The 24,011-nt window shown below is 40.3% G+C and overlaps 2 protein-coding genes across 5 annotated transcripts in view; one reads left to right on the forward strand and one right to left on the reverse strand.

The window, feature by feature from the left end:
- Positions 1–4,588, reverse strand: part of PLEKHA8 (pleckstrin homology domain containing A8) — an 87,603-nt gene extending 83,015 nt beyond the window's left edge. For 3 of the 4 annotated variants that reach the window (XM_007981729.3, XM_007981728.3, XM_007981731.3), the window contains exon 1: positions 4,150–4,587. In XM_007981729.3, coding sequence (XP_007979920.1) covers positions 4,150–4,189 — 40 coding nt within the window. In that variant the 5' untranslated portion in view covers positions 4,190–4,587. Of the gene's footprint in view, positions 1–4,149 lie in introns of all 4 variants that reach the window. The other variant, XM_007981730.3, reaches the window with a different exon arrangement.
- A 1,660-nt stretch (positions 4,589–6,248) lies between these two features.
- FKBP14 (FKBP prolyl isomerase 14) lies at positions 6,249–21,251 on the forward strand. The gene is made up of 4 exons (XM_038004783.2): positions 6,249–6,641; positions 10,277–10,428; positions 13,952–14,079; positions 17,486–21,251. Exons 1-4 carry the CDS (start codon positions 6,445–6,447, stop codon positions 17,642–17,644), a joined length of 636 nt encoding a protein of 211 aa, XP_037860711.1. The 5' UTR covers positions 6,249–6,444; the 3' UTR covers positions 17,645–21,251.
- The last annotated feature ends 2,760 nt before the right edge of the window (positions 21,252–24,011 follow it).

Raw genomic sequence — 24,011 nt, forward strand, 5'->3', positions numbered from 1 at the left:
GAATGCAGTAATGCAATGTGCCTGAGCCTTAACCTGCTGGAGAGGTACAAGCAGCCTGCGGCTGGCTAGAGTTCACCACAGCAGCCCTCCTATCAGCTGAGTGGGCAGGAAAAGGACCTAAAACTACAAAGTAGAAAGTACAGGTTAGGAAATTTCCTTGTGGCAAAACATATGCACAACATTGGGCGTCAAAGCTTTCTTCACTCCTGAATTCCTCTCCACTTCCCACTCCCGAAATAGAGTCTGCTATTCTAGGTCAAACATACTTTAAATATAGGTATATTATGAATCAGCTAGAATTACATAATGATCAAGCAAGAAGGACCTTTAAAAGTATTGTCTAATGAAGCACTGACTCTGAAGCCACTTAATAAGTGGCTGTGTGACCTTCAGCAAATCCATGTCTCTATACCTCAGTGTCTTCATCTGGAAAATGGGCATAATAAAGGCAACTGTTTTTTGAAATTGCTGCAAAGACTGAGTTAATCCATGTAAAATGTTTAGAAAAGTGCTTGGCACATTGTAAGTACTAATACATTTTTAACTGTTCTTATAATTATAAACTGGTAAACCCCATTATTTTCATGGAGGAAGACACTAAGGCTCAGAATGCTAAAGTGACCCTGCAGTTGGCAGTAACAGGGCTGTTTGCCAGGCTTCAGGTCTCTTTGACTCCTCAACCAGTGTTCTAGAGCATTAATGTGTAGCCCTGCATGTATGATACTCCTTGACTAACTTTTAGGTCTTGAAAGACACAAATTAACAAACACAGTGCTTCTTCAGAAGCATATCTCATACAATGTGGGAATCTGTAACATGTTTTTAATTCACTCTCTTTTCATCCCAAGTTTAACCTTCTAACATCTGAAGAAAGGTACTGGCACTAAATCCCGGAATGTCCAAAAGGCAGGATGGCACCAGACTGTAAAAGAAAATACACGTAAACTTTTTTTTTTTTTAATATTTCATTGAAGGAGGATAGAATACCTGAATACGCTTAGCATTTAAAGAAAGAGACTTCTTTTCTCTTTCTGCATTCTAGAAATACACTCATGTAAACCTCAGATGCTATTATCAGGGCTTGATGAGTTCTAACTTTCAGTAATGAATACCTATCAATTTAAAATTCAAGAGGCAAAAGAAGCTCACAAAATAATAATACGTAGTATTTAGTGAAGTACAATAAATGCAGCAGGATACAAAGATGTAACCAGAAAACATTCTATGCTACACTAAAGCCAGAGTAAGCTTTTAAACAATCTCATCACTTCTCTTTCTTTCATAGATAAATGCATGTACGTACCCCCACATGCACACACACAATCACATCACAGTGTTTAAACCAGCCTATGAGGCCCTGAAATATCTGGCCTGCTGCACACCCCTGCATCTTTGCTGGAGCCTCACTCTCCTCAGCTCTCAGCCAGACGGGTCCTCCTTCCTTTCCTCAAACTCACACGTCTCTCTTCTGCTTTGGGGCCTTGACACTGGCATTCCCTGTGCCTGAAAAGTTCTTTACTTCCTCTAACTACACCTCTGCCTTGGCCTCTCCACCAAACTATTAACAGCTTGATTTATCCTTCAGACTCTGCTTAAACTTTTCCTCAAAGAAGCTTTCTCTAACAACCTGCACTAGCCTCTTTGCCCTCCCTCCTCCTCAACCAATCACACACAATGAAACATGGTTCTAACAACTTATCCAATAAATATCTTTCTTCCCCCACCAGACTGTAGGCTCAAGAAGGGCACTGGCTTTGTTCAACATTCCTTCCCCTGTGCCTAGCACAGTAGATGTTGAATGAAATTAACAACATCCCCTAAGGATTCAAAAGACCAAGTGATAAACTGATTTCCTAACTTCACTCAAATTTGACACAAGGCATCCCATATCAAGCTGTCAGCATGACAAATACACAAACCACACAAACAGAGGCATGGGTTATATACTACCTTTGGAGAAAAATTCAGAATGAACAAAAACTTGGATTGGGATTATATGTATTTTAAAGTTACCATGTGTAAACCTACAAGAAAAAAAAAGTTACTTTTTAAAACAAGCTTCAGAAAAAGAAAAAGTAACTTGTCACTAACACAACATGCTCATTTTGGAAGACCAAGTAGAGAAGTGGAGAGCGGAGGAAACAAGAATGCATGTGATCCTCCTAGGCTATTACCATTTCTTTCCCAAGTAAATTTATCTCCTAAAAGGAGAGAATATGCCGAACCATCATTCTAAGTGTATCTGGAAAAGTACCTAGTGGCGTGATGGGCTTCTATGAACAGTATGCCTACAAGGACGGGGCACGTGGGTTAAGGGAACAAGCAGCATCATGTAAAGCTGTCTTTGGCAATGGCTCCAGTGCCCTCTTCTTCAGGGTTTCCACCCTAGCACCACTCACAGCATTAAGTTCTCTTACTGTGGGAAGAAAAAAGTAGACTCTTTTCCAACAGAACAGATAGGAATCACAAGACAAAGATTCCAAAAGATCCTTCTAGAGAGTTCTGCTTTATTGAAGGATACACAAGGACAGTCAGCAACAATAACAGCAAAAGCATTTCACTACCAGGAAATAGTTACTGTAACTTTCCATATAGAAAGGAGAAGGAAAAGAGGGGGGAAAAAACCCCCCACAGAACAACAAAAAAAGTTGGGGGTGGGGAAGAATGGGAAAAAAAGAAGAGTGTCGAAGATGAAAGAAAAAAAGGTAAAAAGTAGGTGTAATGAATGGAAAGGATTGAAGGACCAGCACCTAAATTTTACTCAAGTATGTGCATCTGAGAGCTTAAAGAGACCTCAAGAGGAAAACTGCCAGGTCAAGCCTCTTCCCCTTAGGTTAGCAGTGCTGATCAGCCTCTGGCATCCACCAAACCAAAGCCTAGCTTTGAGTTACTGTCATCTAATCTAATTGCGGACATCACGGAAGGTCCTTGAAGCAAACAAGAAAAACCTCTTCTCATTTAGTCTCTACTAATGATTACAGAAAAAAATAAACAGGCGAACTCACTGCTAGTTATACTAGGCAAAGGGAAGAGATTCTGGGTACGCTCAACAGGGGCACCTTTGGCTGTGCTGTGTGTGACCTCCTCGAAGTTACTATGCCAACTGATCCTCCCACACACACCCATTCTTAAAACACCCGGCGCATTACCATACTACAACCTTTTAAAACTTATCCCACAAAAGAAAGGAAAACGTCTCTCACCCACTCTAAGGGATAATGGGAACATTTCTGCTTTCAAACACACTGCCTTTAAAATTTTAAAGACCTAATCTATTTTCTGTGATAAAAAGTTTACTTCCAAAAAAGTGGCTGGCACAGTTTCCAACATATAGTAGGCTTTTTAAAAATACTAGTTGCATACATGAAAAGAATGATCGTTCTGAATAATTTTCACAGCTGTAGAATAGTTACAACCTTCTCAAGATATGAAGCTTTTACCTCCACAAACTAGCAAAAAGGGCGGGTACTATTTTAAAGCCAATCTGTAAGGCACGGCAAGAAAGTTGCAAATATTTGCATTCATTTAACGGTAATTTCAGAGTCTGTAAAACAAAAGGAAATGCTCAACGAGAAAATATAAAAACCTTGTGCAGAGCTTTGAAACTGTGGAGTTGGGACTCTGACACCTTGGTGTGCACGCAGATGACTCAGAAGGTGACAAAGGGAAAATGTTTGCACTGAGGGCTTTGATAAAGGATCTTTCCCCTGTGGAATTCCAGGTTACTGCTGGCATTCTTTTGAAACCTTCCAACCTAGCTGCGAGCCAAGGGAGTCCGGTTCCTTCGCCAAAATTCAAGAGATTCCCAGAGGACCCTACGGCGGGACGTCTGCGCTTTCCTCCCGCTGCCATGAGAGCACCGTGCCTTTCAAGTACCGTGCCTTTCAAGTCATCCCAAATCTCAGTCTTTGTAGCCTTCCTTGAAGCGAAAGGGCAGCCACAGCTCTTACCCAATCCCAAGAGAGGGCCGTGTCGTCCAGCAGGGTGACACGGTCCCGTGAGAGAACTGCTTTGGGAAATACTCCCGGTCCACGCTGGCCTCAGGAAAGGGCCGTGACCCCCGCCCCGGACGAGTCCAGACACCGCCCTCCCGCAGCACAGACAAAGGACCGGCCCCCAGCGCGCCCCTGGCCCGGCGCGGCCACTCACCGCTCAAATAGTTGGTCCACTTGTACAGCACCCCCTCCATGGCGCCCGCGGCCACTCGGCCCACGCCCGCCGGCCCCCTCACTGCCCCAGACCCCAGGAGGCGAGGAGCACCGGCAGCAGGGCCATCACCCGGCGCGGCCCAGACGCCCACTCCCGGCGCCCGGGCCCGGTGTGGGGACGCCCGGTCCGCCTCACATCCTCGGCCCGGGGGCGCGGTCACTGCGGCGGCCTCGGCGCGAGAAGCCCAGTCAGCCGGTGAGCCCGTGCTGCGAAGCCAGGCACGCTGTTCACAAGGAGGCACGGGCTCGAGCCCTACGTGGATCGGAGGGGCAGCCGAAGCCCCCGAAGTGCGGCGACCGAGCTCCCGGTCGCAGGCGGCGCCACGGCGCCCTACCTGAACCCTAGACCCGCCGGGCCCGGGACGCGCTCACGCATGCCCAGTGCGCCGCTCGCGCGCCCCTTCCCAAAATCCACTCCGGGATTTTGCGGCGGCAGCGGCGGGGCGGACTTTGTGGGCAAGGCACGCAGGGAAATTGAGTCCTGAGACGCTGACGGGCGACTAGGCGATGGGAGGAGGAACGCCCCTGAGACAAGTGTGGAGCACAGTTCTGACTGTAAAGGGTGCCTGATGTTTGGGGGTCTACGTGACCTCTCACGATACCCCCTGTGTTCTTGTTCCAAAGCTGCCTAATTGATCTCACACACTTGAGGTAGCCGATAATAGGGCGTAAAGAGATGATTGGAATTTCAGGGTAGAATACTATGAGGCCATTGTAAACAGGTGTTGTCCAGACTCTAAGGTCTTGCTACTGGAAGTGTTGGTCCACTGACTCGGAGCATTGACATCACCTAAGAAAGAGCTTGTTAGAAATGCAGAATCTTGCACCCACCCCAGACCTCCAGAATCAAAATCTGCATTTTAAACAAGATCTCCAGGGGGATTCCTATGCACATAGAGTGCGGAAATGCACTGTGCTAAGGATATTTGACCAGAAAAAAATGTTAACTACAGATTAAGTGGAAAAAGAAGGTGAGAAAAGAGTACAATACGATTTAAATCCTTTAGGTATATGTTACAGAAGCATGCACCAAAATATTAAGAGGATTATTTGCGGCTGGTGGTGGTACCGACGAGCTTTCTTTTTCTTTAGTGTAAAGTTGCCTGATTTAGTAAATAAAAATGCAAAACAATTATTCGTTATGTAGCTGAAATTCCAATTTAATTCGACTCCCCAATTTTATCTGGAAATCCTACTTTAGTGCTTTCCAATTTCTTCCAAATTGACTACAATGAGCATGCATTGCTTTTGAACTTAGGCGAAAAATAGAAAACTAGAAAATGCAAACTAAGATGAGGCTGTGTAATTCGTAGCCATGATTACCATTTCTTCTTTAAAGCGGAAGTCTGCAAGTCGTAACTCATTATTTACCCTCTAAGGTAACTTAAGGAATAAATTATTAGCAGCCATAACATGACGTGGTGCTGTGGAATGAATCAGACCCGGTGTGAAGGCAGAGCTCATCTGCTTCTGGGCCAAATAACCTTAAGCAGGACAGTTAATCTCTCCTGGTCTAAATTTACTTCTCTTTTTAATGGGAAAAAAAGAACCTGCCTTACTGGTTGTAGCGAGGTTCATGCAACAGGAACGCGCTTTGTGATTCCTAAAGCACTATGTCAGTCTTTACAGTTTACGAGCAATAGCAAAATCCTAGGATCGTGACATCTTGGAGGACCGCTCTCCAACGGCGAGAGTAAACGAGACTTTCCTGGAACCCCGACTGTTTCATAAGGCCCCGGGACTGTTCCTACGTCTCTCAGCGGGGCTCTTTAAAGAGATAAATCAGCCGGAGGAGTTTCCGGTTATGTCTGCGCCCCACCACTCTCCCAAAATCCACGGGGGTTGAATTCTGAAAACCCCCAGGCTCTAGGACCACACTGGAGGATCCGCCGCTTGGCTGCTGCCCGGCTCAACCGGGCTGTAAATTCCATCGTTGCAGCGTCATTGGCTTGAGAGCTTCCTGAAGGACAGCACCAAGAGCCAATGGAAGGCCGCTATTCCCAGGCGGCCACGTCATAAGAGCCAATCAGGCCCTCATTTGGGCTTAACTCTTTAAAGGTGGGTTCGCGTCCCCTGAGAAAGTAGTTGGTAGTAAATGTGCCACGTCTTCTAAGAAGGAGGGAGTCCTAAACTTGCCTGAAGCCGTTGTCCCTAAGCCTTGAACTACGTTCTTAAATCTATGAAGTTGAGGGCCCTTTCGCTGCTTTTGTAGGAACTTCTTTCCTGCTTCAGCAACATGAGACTTTTCTTGTGCAACGCGGTCTTGATGCTGTTCATCACTTCTTTGATTGGGGCTCTGATCCCTGAACCAGAAGTGAAAATTGAAGTTCTCCAGAAGCCATTCATCTGCCATCGCAAGACCAAAGGAGGGGATTTGATGTTGGTCCACTATGAAGGCTACTTAGAAAAGGACGGCTCCTTATTTCACTCCACGTAAGTAATTATGCCCCGCAGGTAAAATAATAATTAAGAATTCACTCACTTATGCCAGCTCTCCAGCAGGAAAGGTGGCTTGTACCTGGTTTTACCTCTTTTACAAAACCGAAATATCTTATTTCCTTCTTTGGGAAAGGAAATTGTTTAAAGCCAGTTTTATGTAGCGAGCGAGGCCTTTGAAGGTCTTACTGGAAACATGTGGTCTGGAAAAGGCTGTTAGTTTTTTTTTATTATAAAAATTAGAACTAGAATCTTTGAAATATTGCAGAAATATATCTGGGTGTATAATTGGGCAATAAGTAGAAAAAGCCCAAAAGAATGCTCCTATCTCAAACTCCATTTCTTAGAGAAAATGACTTGATTCCATTTTTAATGTGATGTAGGTGATGTTCACCTAAAACTTCACAGAGACTTCAAAAGCAAACTACACAATCACTTATTTGCCTGTTGAAGGATATACTAATGCCGTTTCACTGACCTACTTAATTTTTGTTCTGACGGATGATATTTTGGTCAAGGCACAGGACCATGATTTCAGTCATTTGCTTCTTTCTAGAGAGTCACACTTCATTCATGAGGTGGGTGTGGTTTTGGAAGTTTAGGTGAAGGATTTTCGGGTGGTTACACTATCATTTCTGTTCTATAAATGAAGAAATTGGAACATGGAAATGGTTTTCAGCCTAATGATTTTCAATTAGGCATCGGTTCCATTCATTCCATTATGAAAGTATTTAGTGAGCATTTCCTTGATGTTAAGCCATGTTCTGGGTGCTAGGGAGATTCAGAAATTTTGGCTTCTAATCATCTTCATCTATTCATTAATCTGTCCATCTATCAAACTCTTATTGAATGGTCACAAGTCTGGTCCTGGAGACACAAAGATGGCTAGAAGCAGGTTCTTGTCCTCTAACAGTATACCATCTACAGGCGGGAGGAAGACAAGTAAATAATGCAAGTGATACAGGGTACAGAATATTCAAAGTGCCAGCAAAGCGTAACTGCACCTGGAAGTAGTTATGCTCCATGGGGGTGGGGAAAGGGAAAAAATTCCCAGAGACCGTAATTGAAGTGAGCCTTGGAAGATGAGTGGAGGTTTCCAGGGGGAAAGTAGGGAAGGAAGGATGTTGTACGTAGAGGGAATAACGTGAATTAAAACAGTGAATCTTCATAGCCCATCCTCGACCTAGTTTTCTAATAAACTGCCTTTACTGGGCATTCAGACCTGGTCTCTCTTGAGGGTTGGGGAAATGAATGGGGCTCTTCTCTGAACTGTTAGCCCTGGGAAAAAGTTCCAGAAAGATGGCTTGCCTTAGAATTCTCAACAGCCCTTTATTCTTGTCAACTAGGTGAATGCCACAGCCAACATTAAATGATGTGATTTGCATTTTGAATATTCAGTTACATTGTTATTTTTAGTCTGATCTCTTTTAGACTCAGCCTGACTTCTTTCAGATCTCTGAACCAAAAACCTGGGCTGACTTTGGTGGTAGCCATGGAATATTATTTAGTAGTTTGCTACTAAGTTCTAATACCTGATGAGGGGACTGTTATCATGCAGCCTCCATGTAAATGGTCAGAAGCTGCTAACTGTAAACATCATGAAGAAATACCATCAAATGGGCCGGGCACAGTGGCTCACGCCTGTAATCCTCAGCACTTTGGGAGGCCGAGGTGGGCGGATCGTGAGGTCAGGAGTTCAAGACCATCCTGGCCAACATGGTGAAACCCCTTCTCTACTAAAAATACAAAAATTAGCTGGATGTGGTGGCACACACATGTAGTCCCAGCTACTCAGGAGGCTGAGGCAGGAGAATCACTTGAACCTGGGAGGCGGAGGCTGCAGTGAGCCGAGAATGCACCATTGCACTCCAGCCTGAGCAACAGAGTGAGACTCTGCTCTGAAGAAAAGAAATACCATCAAATGATCAGTTTGTAAGCACGTTTGCCATCTCTAGAACCATAACCTATGGGGTAAATTGCTTAGCCCTAACAAGAACTGTGCTAAAATTCTAGTCAGTAATGAGTAGTAGAATGTTTCCTGCTTTTTTCATTTCTAGCCTTCCCAAATTTTCTACAGTTGGCATTTTGTTACTTTGATCATTGGGCAAAATTACAGGAAAAAATGGCATTACCGAGATTTAGTAATCATGAAGCCTAGTACAGTGACTTCTTTTTCTTACCTACAAGATATCCTTGAATAGAATATTTTCCTTATTGCGCTGAAAGGGAGCTAAGTAGGGATCAGGCATTACTCAGCCCTCAAGCCCCCTTGTATTTAGTTCGGCAGGTTGGTTTTCCTAGGTTAGACTCTTTTCAGGTGGTTATACTATCATTTCTGTTCTATAAATGAAGAAATTGGAACATGGAAATGGTTTACAGCCTAATGATTTTCAATTAGGCATCGGTTCCATTCATTCCATTATGAAAGTATTTAGTGAGCATTTCCTTGATGTTAAGCCATGTTCTGGGTGCTAGAACATCCTATTTCCCTCCTCCCCAGTTGATGTGGTTCGACTTTGTCCCCACCCAATTCTTATCTTAAATTGTAGCTCTCGTAATCCCCACGTGTTGTGGGAGGGACCTGGTGGGAAGTAATTGAATCATGAGGGCAGGTTTTTCCCATTCTGTCCTCCTTGTGATAGTAAGTCTCACGAGATCTGATGGTTTTATAAAAGGCAGTTCCTCTGCACACTCATTCTTGCCTGCTACCATATAAGACATGCCTTTGCTCCTCCTTTGCCTTCCGCCATGATTGTGAGACCTCCCCAGCCATGTGGAACTGCAAATCCATTAAACCTCCTTTTCTTTATAAGTTACCCAGTCTTGAATATTTTTTCATAGCAGTAGGAAAATGGACTAATACACCAGTCCTTGAGCGGCTACTCTTCCAGACTTTCCTATATAGCCCTACTATAGACCCCTGAGGAGGAAACCAGGCTAGGGTCTGAGTGGGGATTTAGGGATGAAAAGCAGCCTTTTCTACTCGTCAGAGCCATCAGCAGGCCATAGCTAAGGAAAGTTTGTAGGCAGGATGTAAAACACTGTGCTTCTCACTCTCCATATTTGTGTGCATATGGACCCACATATGTTGGCAGTAAATTCTCCTTAGTCTTTCAATCTCCTTCCCAAACTCAGCCATTTTTCCATTATTTTCTCCCTGTTCTACAACCTAGTGGCCTTCCTGGGACAACATAACTTTGTGGTTAAGACCTTGAACTTCGGAGTTAGGTTTAAAGACTGGAACGCTTAACTTGTGTTTCCTTATCTGTACAATGGGGTAGTAATGGTTCTTACATTATAAGCTTATTGTAAGGGTTCAGAGGCAAAACATAAAATAAAATTTAGAATAATTCCTGGTATACAACAAATGTTCAAATGGTTGTTAATTGTTTTTATTTCCTCTGTCTTTCTTAAGCCCAGTCAAGTACGTGAAATTTGCATCAAGAAAGATGGGCAGTGAATTGAATTCCTATAAACTTGACTTGGAGGTGTGTGTATGTGTGCAAATACAGAATAGCTGTATTTATTAATTTTTAAACTAATAAACTTAACCACTTACTGGTGGGAAAATGCACTAAAGAAATTTTTTTAGAATTAGTAAGGAGTTGTAATGTGTTTTCTTTCTATCATAGTCACAAACACAACAATGGTCAACCCATTTGGTTTACCCTGGGCATCCTGGAGGCTCTCAAAGGTTGGGACCAGGGCTTGAAAGGAATGTGTGTAGGAGAGAAGAGAAAGCTCATCATTCCTCCTGCTCTGGGCTATGGAAAAGAAGGAAAAGGTAATAGTATTTCTGTATTTCTTACTATAGCACTAGGGTTGGTCTCTGGATTAGGAGACATAAGTTAGAGTCACTACAACTTTTTTTTTCCCCTAGAAGTTAATAGGGGGCATGTATTCCTTTAGCAACTGTATTATGTCTTGATTATCAATTGAAATGGCCAGTTTGTTTAATGTCTAAATGGGCAACTATACTAACAATAAAAAAAGAACATTGAGGTCTATTAATACTGTTCACCAATATGGTGGGTTTTAATTGTGATAAAATATACATAAAATTTTTCATTTGAACCATTTTTAAGTACACAGTTCAGTGGCATTAAATATATTCACATTATCGTGGAACCATCACCATTATCCATCTTCAGAACGTTCTCATCTTCCCAAACTGAAACTCACCAATTTACTGTAACAATGCAGAAAGAAAGATCCCTTAACATAAGTGTTTGGATGAGTTGAACCTGTGAAATATAGATTATTAAAGTATTGAATACATTTTAGATGTGGGTTGTATATGGGTTGTACTTCACAAATATTAAGTCTCCCACAGCAAACTGGGAGTTCTTTTAATTGCCATTTTAAAATTTATTTATAAAGCTTTTAATAATGTATTTTTTTTTAAATCATATAGCGACATGAAATGAATTTAATTCTCCCTGTGTCACAAAGCAGAAGCAAGCTGGCTAACTGGTCCGGACAGCTTTTGTGCTAGTTTTTCAGGGCAGACACATATACTGGTATTCAAGTGAGAACCCCTGCAACTTTCCAAAGAGCTGCTTTGTGATATATATCAAGAGGCCTGGGCCAGGCATGGTGGCTCACGCCTGTAATCCCAACACTTTGGGAGGCCAAGGAGGATGGATCACTTGAGGTCAGGAGTTCAAGACCAACCTGGCCAACATGGTGAAACTCTGTCTCTAGTAAAAATACAAAATTAGCTGAAATACAAAAAAATACAAAATGGTGGCGTGCGCCTATAATCCCAGTTACTTAGGAGCCTGAGGCAGGAGAATTGCTTGAACATAGGAGACAGAGGTTGCAATGAGCCAAGAACATGCCACTGTACTCCAGCCTGGGGGATAGAGTGAGACTCTGTCTCAAAAAAAAAAAAAGAGGTCTGAAGATGTCTATATGCATTTATTCTATAATTCCTTCAAACCTAAGGGAATAATTCGATATCAGGAAAAAATTTGTGAACAGGGATATCCATCATTGCATTGTTTCTAAGCAAAAAATTGGAACTGTCCTAAGTGGTATACTGATAAGAATTTAGCTAAATAAAATATGGCCCAGTTATTTAAAATGCCATTTCCAAAGAGTTTAAAAATTATATCTGAATTGTGTGAGATACAGTGTTATATATAAAAGTAGAAAATAAAGCTATAGTATATATAATGTGATAGTAAATATAGGAAAAAGTATATATACATAGTTAATCACAAGGAAATAAGAATGTTAAGAATGGACTGTGATACTGGGAATCATATTTATTTCTGGTTTTATCATCCAAGTACATGCTCTACAAGGAGCATGTATTACTTACGTAATGAAGAAAAAAAAGTTTAAGTAGTCATCAGAACCAGACAACCACTCTGATATAGTATAAATACAGACTTCATAGCATCCTGAAGTCTAAGGTTAACCACTGACAAAGTGAGGAGTCAGGATTCCCAGCCCATTTCCTGAGAAGGAAAATAGATGCCATATGGGAAGCATTATGTATTCCAAAATATACAAATCTATACAAATCTTCTTCATAGGATAAGATTTACTAACCAATTTCAATTCTTCTTTTAGTTATAATCCTCTTTAGAGAAGAAAACCAAGTATGTAGAAAATTTTTTTCTGATACTGAGAATTTTTTCATTTTATCTTTATTATCTCACCTTTAGTATTTATATACAGTAGTCCCCCTTTACCTGTGGTTTCACTTTCTACAGTTTTAGTTACCTGTGGTCAACTGCAGTCTGAAAATACTAAGGTATTTTGAGAATGAGAGACAGATCACATTCACATAACTTTTCTTGTGATATGTTGTTGTAATTGTTCTATTTTATTATTTTTAATCTGTTACTGTGACTATTTTATAAATTAAACTTTATCACAGATATGCATGTATAGGAAAAAGCATTGTATATATAGGGTTTGGTACTATCCACGGTTTCAGGCATCCAATGCAGTTCTTTGGACATACCCAAGGGGGGACTACTGTACGTTGTTTTCGTCCATTACTCTTTCTCATACTGTATTTAACTCAAGTTTACTTCACAATAATAGAGATCTAAATTTGAGTCATTTCCTTCAAACTGAATGCCATGAAACTAATTTTTCTAATCTGTATTTAACACTAATTTTGTAGTCTTTTAGTACATGCTTGCATGCCTCTTTTGGAAAAATACCAGTTTTATCAGCAACCTAGCGCGTGTCGCATCTCTGTCTAGATCTGAAATGGTAAGCTTCAGGACACTTTATAAGTCTTCTCTTTGGAATTTATGAATGCCCTTTCATGGAAATATGTGGGATGGGGGGAGGATGACTAAGAAATATTTAACATGTTTACTCAGACCTGTATGTTAAATATAGTTATAAGGAAACAAGTTTGAGGAAAACAATTGTCCATACTGCACAGATGGGTGTTCGTTTGTTTTAGGTTCCTGGGATTTTAACAAAGCTCTTTTCACTTTTAAAGATTTTTAGTCTCCCTTCTCAGAAATTCATTTTAATTTCTCCCATGCCATGAAATGTCTTCAACATATATATAATGTTCTATGTCCGAGGTAGTGTTTCCTAACTTTCTCAAATTGTTAAACCTTCCTGCATTATTTTTAAAGCCTATGAGAAAATTATACCTCAGTAACATGTATTGAGAGTTTACTATTTGTCAAGCTTAATGCTAAGTATTTTGCATGGATTTTTCTCCCTTTAGCCTCCCAACAGACTCTTGAGGTAGGAAATTTATTATCTGCATTTGATAGATGAAGAAATTGAGGCTTAGAGATGGGCAAATGTAAACTTCAGTCTCAGACAGTGTGACACCAGAGCTCACTCAATTATATAGGTAGAAATGCCTTCCAGTGGTAGAAATGGCAATACTGTATGTATTTCTAGGTCAGGACTTTCTGACCAAAAAGTTAGTTTATTACTTATAATATACTTAACTCCGAATTATCTAAAACCCTTTAAGTCCTTCTTGACATACAATATATATTAATTATATTAGAAATTTAATACCCAAGCCATTAGGTACATCTCTATGTGTATATATATATATGCATTGTGTGTGTATTTACATTTTAATTGCTAAGCCAAAGATAGAATACTTTTGCTCTGCTAGTTTATATTATTTCTTCTTTTACTCTATTCTATTTGAGTAAAATATAATATACATAATTTTCATCATATATGACAATCTTAGGAAGGCTCTTTAATTCAGTGAAAAAAAATATTTTGTCCATTACCATAAATTTTCTATTATTAAAACTTTTGGCTCTTTTAAAACTTTCTGCCTTCTCTCCTCATGTCAGGTAAAATTCCCCCAGAAAGTACACTGATATTTAATATTGATCTCCTGGAGATTCGAAACGGACCAAGATCCCATGAATCATTCCAAGAAATGGATCTTAATGATGACTGGAAACTCTCTAAAGATGAGGTGACCTTTCCTTCTTCCTACTCCTCTTTCTGCTTTTCTTTGGTTGTTTGGGGTTTTGTTTTGTTTCTGTAACTCACTTTTTAAATATGTGTATATTTAAAATTTACTTTTATTTAGATAACATTTATTTATAAGTTTTCTTAAAATACTGATGCTTTGAAAGTGGACTTTTTCATAATAAATCATTGTTTTGGAGAGAAATATATTAAGACTTAAAAAGCACCATTCAATCATTTGCTTTTTTTCTTCCCAGTGCTTAGGGTTCACTGTATCTTATCCTTACCCTTTGGTCTTTGAAAAAACCATTTTGCCAAGACCGTTTCCATCTGGAGTTACTGTATAAGAAGCTAGCTGTCCTGAGAAATATCTCATGTGGACAGTTTATGTTAAAACTGTAGACTGGCTGTTAAATACATCTTGTAGTGTTTTCCTAGCAATTAACAGCAAGCAACTTACATGCTCAGTTTTGTTCAGGTTGCCCCAGATAAAGGAGACCCCAGCCTGGGTTTTACACAGCAGGGCTCTAGCTCCATCAAAGTCTGAGCCTTTGGGTAAAGAGAAAGGAAAAAGAGGCTTCTCCTTATAATTCGGCCATTGTTACACATACCTGTCTTAGTCTGGCTGCTGTGGGGAAAGAAGTGGAGGGAGATATTTATCCCTGTTTTTTATCTACTCATATTCCATTCTGTCCTGACTGGTCAGATATCAAGTCCCTTTCTATGCTTTGATCAAATTCATTCTAATGGCCAGGAAATGATTAAGTCTTGAATAAGCCAAATTGTTACGAACCAGGGGTTCATGATCCACAGCCACTAAATTTATAACACCTCATAGTGTTACCAGTCATATGACTTTTTCTTCCATCCAAGATAAATTTTAATTCCCTTTCATTAAATAATTTTGAATATATAACAAGTCAGATGGTTCAAAAAGATATTTATGTATTTCCTGAGACGGAGTCTTGCTCTGTTGCCCAGGCTGGAGTACAGTGGCAAAATCTCAGCTCACTGCAACTTCCGCCTCCCAGGTTCAAGCAATTCTCCTGCCTCAGCCTCCCAAGTAGCTGCACCACCATGCCTGGCTAATTTTTGTATTTTTAGTAGAGATGGGGGTTTCACCGTGTTGGCTAGGCTGGTCTCGAACTCCTGACCTCGTGATCTGCCCACCTTGGCCTTCCAAAGTGCTGGGATTACAGATGTGAACCACCATGCCCAGCAGAAAGATTTATGTAAAAGTCTTGGTTGGGCGAGGTGGCTCACACTTGTAATCCTAGCACTTTGGAAGGCTAAGGCAGGAAGATTGCTTGAGGCCAAGACTTCAAGACCAACCTGGCCAACATAGGAAAACTTTGTTTCTATTATTTACATTTTTTTTTTTTTAGACAGTCTCGCTGTGTTACCAGGCTGGATTGCAGTGGTGTGATCTCAGCTCACTGCAACCTCCACCTCCCAGGTTCAAGCGATTCTTCTGCCTCAGCCTCCCAGGTAGCTGGGACTACAGGTGCACGCCACCACACCCAGCTAATTGTCATATTTTTAGTAGAGATGGGGTTTCACCATGTTGGCCAGGATGGTTTCGAGCTCCTGACCTTGTGATCTGCCTGCCTCGGCCTCCCAAAGTGCTGGGATTACAGGTGTGAGCTACCACACCCAGCCTATTTACATATTTTTAAAAGTCTTTCTCCTACCCACATCCTCTTCTATTATTCCGACATCCAATTTTATTACTTTTTTCTTTCTCTCTGTTTTTTTTTTTTGTTTTTTTTTTTTTTTTTTGTAGAGATGAAGTCTTGCTATGTACAGGCATGTACCACTGCATCTGGCTCAGTTTTATTAGTTTCTAATATATCCTTCCAATGTTTCTTTCTGCAAATCCAAATATACTCTTATTTCCCCCTTTCTTACACAAAAGGTAGCAAACTATACATACTGTTTTGTCATTTTGCTTTATTCACACAATATATCCTAGAAATACATTCTACATTAATCCATAGAGTTTCATCATCTCTCCCCCACCCCTTTTTTAGAAAACTGCATTAAATCACTTTAACTTAAAATAAATATATACTATATGTGTACTTCTTGAAAGCTGGGGGAGAGAGGATTTGAAATTGCTGGTCTAAACAGAAGGAAGAGAGGTGATGTGATTAAAACTGAAAATATACGCTGATTTGCATTGTGGTGAATCTTGTGGGAAATTGAAAACAATATTTATATTTTTAAATATCTGAATGAAATGAAAATAGATGCCAGGCATGGTGGCTCACACCTGTAATCCCAGCACTTTGGGAGGCCAAGGCAAGCAGATCTTCTGAGGTCAGGAGTTCGAGACCAGCCTGGCCAACATGGTGAAACCCCATCTGTATTAAAAATACAAAAATTAGCCAGGCATGGTGGCAGGTGCCTGTAATCCCAGCTACTAGGGAGGCTGAGGCAGGTGAATCACTTGAACCTGGGAGTTGGAGGTTGCAGTGGGCCGAGATCGCACCACTGTACTCCAGCCTGCATGACAGAGAGAGACTCCACTTCAAAAAAAAAGAAAAAAAAATGAAAATGGAAAATTGTAGTCTAGGCACTTATCAGGCCTGACTTTCTGAGATTGGAAGGTTGTGATTAGACCTAATCAGTATGGCATGATCATAACCAAACCCAGAAGACCCACTACTTGCAGACATTTATTCAAGTCAAAGATGCCACTATTTAGTTTTAAGAGAAGTGTCCACGGGGTGCAGTGGCTCATGCTTCTAATCCCAGCACTTTGGGAGGCTGAGGCAGGTCAATTGCTTCAGCCCAGGAGTTCAAGACCAGCCTAGGCAACATGGTGAAACCCCATCTCGACAAAAAATATAAAAGTTAACCAGATGTGGTAGCACATGCCTATAGTCCCAGATACCTGTGAGGCTGAGGTAGGAGGATTGCTTGACCCTGGGAGGCAGAGGTTGCAGTGAGCCAAGATGGTGCCACTGGGATTACAGACGCATGCAACCACACCTGGCTAACCTTTTTTTTGTGTTTTTAGTGAAGACGGGGTTTCATTATGTTGGCCAGGCTGATCTCCAACTCCTGACCTCAAGTGATCTTCCCACTTGGGCCTCCCAAAGTGCTGGGATAACAGGCGTGAGCCACCACACCTGGCCCTGCCTTTAAGCAATATTTTGTGTCTCCACTGTAGCAGTTTAGCAACAGTTTTTTTAAGGGAAAAAGTTTCTTATAATTTTTTAACTATCATTAGAACTATGTCATAAAATGGCTGTTTAGAAGTTATTATATTTAGTTAACTATTATAATAAGTTATTATATTTAGTTCAGTTAACTAAATATAATAACAGTCCATGTCTGTGATATTGACTGGCTTAATGTGGGTATCTTATGAATCCAAGTTATTAATGGGATCTGTTATTTTGTAGGTTAAAGCATATTTAAAGAAGGAGTTTGAAAAACATGGTGCAGTGGTGAATGAAAGTCATCATGATGCTTTGGTGGAGGATATTTTTGATAAAGAAGATGAAGACAAAGATGGGTTTATATCTGCCAGAGAATTTACATATAAACACGATGAGTTATAGAGATACATCTACCCATTTAATATAGCACTCATCTTTCAAGAGAGGGCAGTCATCTTTAAAGAACATTTTATTTTTAAACAACGTTCTTTCTTGCTTTGCTTTTTATTTTTATATATTTTTTCTGACCCCTATTTAAAGAACCCCTTAGGGTTTCTAAGTACCTATTTCTTTCTGGTAAGTTATTGGGAAGAAAAAGCTAATTTGTCTTTGAATAGAAGACTTCTGGACAATTTTTCACTTTCACAGATATGAAGTTTTGTTTTACTTTCTTACTTGTAAATTTAAAATGTTGCAACTGGGAACATACCACGACATGAGACCAGGTTATAGCACAAATTAGCACCCTATATTTCTGCTTCCCTCTATTTTCTCCAAGTTAGAGGTCAACATTTGAAAAGCCTTTTGCAATAGCCCAAGGCTTGCTATTTTCATGTTATAATGAAATAGTTTATCTGTAACTGATTCTGAGTCTCTGCTTGAGGACCAGAGGAAAATGGTGGTTGGACTTGACTTGTTAATGGCTACTGCTTTACTAAGGAGATGTGCAATGTTGAAGTTAGAAACAAGGTTAATAGCCAGGCGCAATGGCTCACGCCTGTAATCCCAGCACTTTGGGAGGCTGAGGCAGGTGGATCACCCAAGGTCGGGAGTTCAAGAACAGCCTGACCAACATGGAGAAACCCCGTTTCTACTGAAAATACAGAATTAGCCGGGCGTGGTGACGCGTGCCTGTAATCCCAGCTACTCAGGAAGGCTGAGGCAGCAGAATGACGTGAACCCGGAGGCGGAGGTTGCGGTGAGACGAGATCATGCCATTGCACTCCAGCCTGGACACTCTGTCTCAAAAAAAAAAAGAAAACACGGTTAATAACATATAAATATGTATGCATTGAGACATGCTACCTAGGACTTAAGCTGATGAAGCTTGGCTCCTAGTGATTGGTGGCCTATTATGATAAATAGGACAAATCATTTATGTGTTAGTTTCTTTGTAATAAAATTTATCAATATGTTATAGATGAGGTAGAAAGTTATATTTATATTCAATGTTTACTTTTTAAGGCTAGCGGAATATCCTTCCTGGTTCTTTAATGGGTAGTCTATAGTATATTATACTACAATAACATTGTATTGTAAGATAAAGTAGTAAACCAGTCTACATTTTCCCATTTCTGTCTTATCAAAAACTGAAGTGGGCTGGGGGTGGTGGCTCATACCTGTAATCCCAGCACTTTGGGAGGCCAAGGAGGGTGGATCTCTTGAGGTCAGGAGTTCGAGACCAGCCTGGCCAACATGGTAAAACCCCGTCTCTACTAAAAATACAAAAATTAGTCAGGTGTGGTGGTGCACACCTGTAGTCCCAGCTACTTGGGAGGCTGAGACAAGAGATTTGCTTGAACCCGGGAGGTGGAGGTTGCAGTGAGCCAAGATTGTGCCACTGTACTCCAGCCTGGGTGACACAGCAAGACTCCATCTCAAAAAATAAAAAATAAAATAAATGAAGCAGACCTACAGCAGCTATTATTGAATAAATACCTATCCTGGACTTAAAAAAATAAAAAAATATATATAATTTTATTTTAAATTGGCTTTTATCTTTCTTTTTATTTTAAGTTATCAAATCTTCATTTTCTAAGAATAACCCTTTATAGTGTACAAAATGATATTAAGTGCATTATTATCTTTGATTTTCATGGCTCTGAGTCATAAAACAAGCTGGTGGATCTCACTATACCTAATTTATAGATGAGGAAATTGTCATTCAAAAAGATTGATTGTTATGCCCAGGGTTAGCACTAACCTGTGGTAATCAGTATTCAGTCCCCAAGTTCAGTGTCTTCTACTGCCCTCTACTAATGAAAAAGTGAAATTTTTCCTTGCGCCTAATTCTCTCTTTAGTTTGCTGTTCCATTGTTTATCTTTGAGTCTTCATTCTCTGAAGATGGTTTTCTGCCTGTTTCTGGTACATTAGAATTCTCACTATATCGAAATGGCTCCAGATTCATAGCATAATCTTGCAGTTAGCTCTGAATTGCCTCAAAAACCCTGAACAACACGAGGTTCCAGATGTGTTTTACTTCTTTCATTCCTATTTACCCCCATTTGTTGTTTAAAAAGAATTATGAACAATTATTACATCATATGTAGACCACTTTCACTGATTATATATTGATGTTTTCCTCAGTAAAACATAAAGTTCTTAACAAGACTATACTGTAACACCTTTCTCCAACAAAATCAGCTGTGTGTTAAAAACTATTAAGTCATTGCTAATGTTTTAAGCCATAATACAGAGAGCCTTATACTCTATGATGGGAGGAGAGAGAGTAGTTTGTCCTACAGTGCTACTCTGCATAAACATTACTGATGCTATCTATAGTAGGGCAAGAAAAGTAAAAAGAGTTTTGATTATTCAGGCAGCATTTTTAAAAACCTGTGAATTTGTATCAGTTCTCATCTAAACATTTGGACACAAGTATAAAATGAAAACATATGCACAAGTTATGGTTTTTAAGTTACCTGTTTTTTTTGGTTTCACCGTACCTTTGCACCTTCTGTTAGTGGGAATGATCAGACATGAACTGTGACTTCACATGTATAGTCATACCTCGCTTAACGATGGAGATGCACTCTGAGAAATGTCTAATTAGGTTATTTCACCGTTGTGGGAACATCATAGAGTGTACTTACGCAAACCTAGATAGTGTAGCCTGCTACACATGTAGAATATGTATATAGCCAATTCTCCTAGGCTACAGCATGTTGCTGTTCTGAATCTTGTAGGCAATTGTAACACAATGGCAAGTGTCTGCTTATCCAAACATATCTAATCATAGAAAAGATACTATAACAATATGGTATAAAAGATTTTGTAAAAAATCTGATCAGGTGCAGTGGTTCATGCCTGTAATCCTAGCACTTTGGGAGGCTGAGGCAGGTGGATTGCTTGATCCCAGAAGCTCAAAACCAGCCTGGGCAACATGGCAAAACACCGTCTCTACTAAAAGTACAAAAACTGAGGTTGGAGGATCACCTGAGCCTGGGGAGGTCAAAGCTGCAGTGAGCCATGATCATACCACTGCACTCCAGCCTGGGTGACAGAGTGACAACCCATCTCAAAAAAAAAAAAAAATATATATATATATATATATATTAATATATATATTATACCTGTATAGGGCACTTACTAATGGAGCTGACTGGAAGTTGCTCTGGATGAATCAGTGGTGAGTGAATGTAAAGGCCTAGGACATTACTGTACACTACTGTAGACTTCATAAACACTGTACACTTAGGCGACACTAAATTTATAAAAAATGTTTTTCTTCTGATTGGTCGTGGTGACTCATGCCTATAATCCCAGCATTATGGGAGGCCGAGGTGGGTGGATCACTTGAGGTCATGAGTTTGGGACCAGCCAGGCTAGCATGGCTAACCCTCATCTCTACTAAAAATACAATAATTAGCCAGGTGTGGTGGTATATGCATGTAGTCCCAGCTAATTGAGAGGCTGAGGCAAGAGAAATGCTTGAATCCAGTAGGCAGAGGTTGTAGTGAGCCAAGATCAAAACAGTGCAACTCTAACCTGGGCAACAGAGGAGCAAGACTGTCTCAAAAAAAAAAAAAAATTTTTTCTACAATTTTTATACAAATAATAAAAAACTAAGCTTACTGTAAATTTTCTAGTTTAGAAACTTTTATTTAAAAACAATTTTTGAATTCTTCTAGTAATAACGTAGCTTAAAACACATTGTACAGCTGTACAAGAATATTTTCTTTATATCCTTATTATATAAGCTTTTATATATTTAAATTTTGAATTTTTAAACTTTTTGGTCAAAAACCAAGACAAACACACTAGCCTAGGTCTATGCAGGGTCAGGATCAAGACGTCCCTAGCAGGTGACAGGAATTTTTCAACTCCATTATAATCTGTGGGGCCATCATCATATATATATGGTATGTTGACCAAAACGTGTTGTGCCATGACTGCATAATTTCCGTCAATACTGCTTAATGTGCCATATTTAAATTTACATGACTATATTGTGATATTCTTTTCAAAATAAAGTTTATTTGGGAAATAACTGATTTTGTGAAAAATTCTTCAACACCAATTTCCTCTGTAGTTGTATTGATTTTCTTACCTATTATTCTAAATTTTATACCAAAAGTGAGGAAGATGGACAGGTAGTGGAAGGAGAGGGGTACAGCGACACTTTAAACGTGCCTCTGATTATCTGCTCTGTATAGGTATATTTGTAAGAAAAGCTGTGGTTTGATTTAAGTTGCTTTGAAATATACATTAAGTCTTGACCTTTAGCATGATAGTTAATAGTTAATTCTTAGCACTGAAGAAAGTGTTTTTGGTTTCTTGAAGGGGAGGAGGGAGGGTGATGGTTATTGTCACTGTTGTTTTGGTGTAGGGTTTTATCGTGTGTAGCAGGTGGACACAATGATTTATGCCTACTGCATAAATCAGTGCTATAAAATACCCTCTGTGATTAAACGAAATGCGGGGTTGCCATGAAAATAACAAGAAACAGTGATTTTTGATTCAGATGAAGAATCTAGCCATTTGGATATGTCCTTGTGGAAATGAATTTGTAGTTTTTATATTGTTAATGATGTGCAGGATATTGCTTATATTTCTTTTTTTTTTTTCTTTTGTTGTTGTTGTTGAGACAGAGTTTCACTCTTGTTGTCCAGGCTGGAGTCCAGTGGCGCGATCTCGGGTGACCACAACCTCCGCCTCCCAGGTTCAAGAGATTCTCCTGCCTCAGCCTCCAGAGTAGCTGGGATTACAGGCATGCACCACCATGCCCAGCTAATTTTTTTTTTTTTTTTTTTTTTTTTTTTAAGTACAGACAGGGTTTCTCCATATTGGTCAGGCTGGTCTTGAACTCCCGACCTCAGGTAATCCACCTGCCTCAGCCTCCCAAAGTGCTGGGATTACAGGTGTAAGCCACCGTGCCCAGCCTATCGCTTATATTTCTGATGCTATGTGGAGGTCAGCATGCTATCTCCCCCCGTTGAACTGTGTATATATAGGTGATTTCTCAGTGTTGTCTGGAAATTGCAAAAGGAGAAAAAGGAATTTGGTGGCATGTTATGGGAAAATATATTCTGTTACCTTTTTATTAAAAAGGTAAATTATAGGCTGAGTGTGGTGGCTCATGCCTGTACTCCCAGCACTTTGGGACGCTGAAGTGGGGGATCACTTGAGGTCAGGTGTTCGAGACCAACCTGGTCAACATGGTGAAACCCCATCTGTATTAAAAATGCAAAAATTAGCCAGGCATGATGGTACACAAATGTAATCCCAGCTACTAGGGAGGCTGAGGCAGGAGAATCATTTGAACCTGGGAGGTGGAGGTTGCAGTGAGCCAAAATTGTGTTACTTTATTCCAGCATGGGTGACAGAGCAAGACTCCATCTCAAAAAAAAAAAAAAAAAAAAAAAAAAAAAAGAGCACTATCAGATGCAGGGAGAAACAAAAAACAAAAAAAGTAAATTAGCATTATAATAATAACCCTAGGAAAATAAAAAAGAACTTCTTTTCCAGAGATGCAGAGAATTTTTGTTTTTTGTTTCTTGCCCATTTTACCTTAAATTGAAATCTAAGATACCTAAATGATTATAAACTTATATGCTCATTTAAAAGCATTACTATGCATTACTATTATAGTACTTCTAGTACTTCTGTCTCTTAATATCCTTAGCATTCTTTTTTTTTATTTTTATTTTTTGAGACAGAGTCTCACTCTGTCTCCCAGGCTGGAGTGCAGTGGCGCGATCGCGGCTCACTGCAAGCTCCGCCTCCTGGGTTCACACCATTCTCCTGCCTCAGCCTCCCAAGCAGCTGGGACTACAGGTGCCCACCACCATGCCCAGCTAATTTTTTGTATTTTTAGTAGAGACGGGGTTTCACCATGTTAGCTAGCATGGTGTTGATCTCCTGACCTCGTGATCTGCCAGCCTCGGCCTCCCAAAGTGCTGGGATTACAAGCGTGAGCCACCGCGCCCAGCCAGTACTTCTGTCTCTTAATATCCTCAGCATTCTTTTTCTTTTTTTTTTTTTTTTAATCTCAGCTCACTGCAACCTCCCAGGTTCAAGTGATCTTCCCACCTCAGTCTCCTGAGTAGCTTGGACTACAGACACATGCCAACACACCCAGCTAATTTTTGTATTTTTAGTAGAGATGGGGTTTCACCATGTTGGTCAGGTTGGTCTCGAACTCCTGAACTCAGATGATCTGCCCACCTCAGCCTCCCAAAGTGCTGGGATTATAGGCGTGAGCCACTGTGCCTGGCCAGCATTCTTTTTAGTAGGGTTTGTGTATTCCCTTTAGTACACTGAAATCCA

Source organism: Chlorocebus sabaeus, chromosome 21, assembly GCF_047675955.1.
Source record: "Chlorocebus sabaeus isolate Y175 chromosome 21, mChlSab1.0.hap1, whole genome shotgun sequence".
In the NCBI taxonomy this organism is placed as follows: Eukaryota; Metazoa; Chordata; class Mammalia; order Primates; family Cercopithecidae; genus Chlorocebus; species Chlorocebus sabaeus.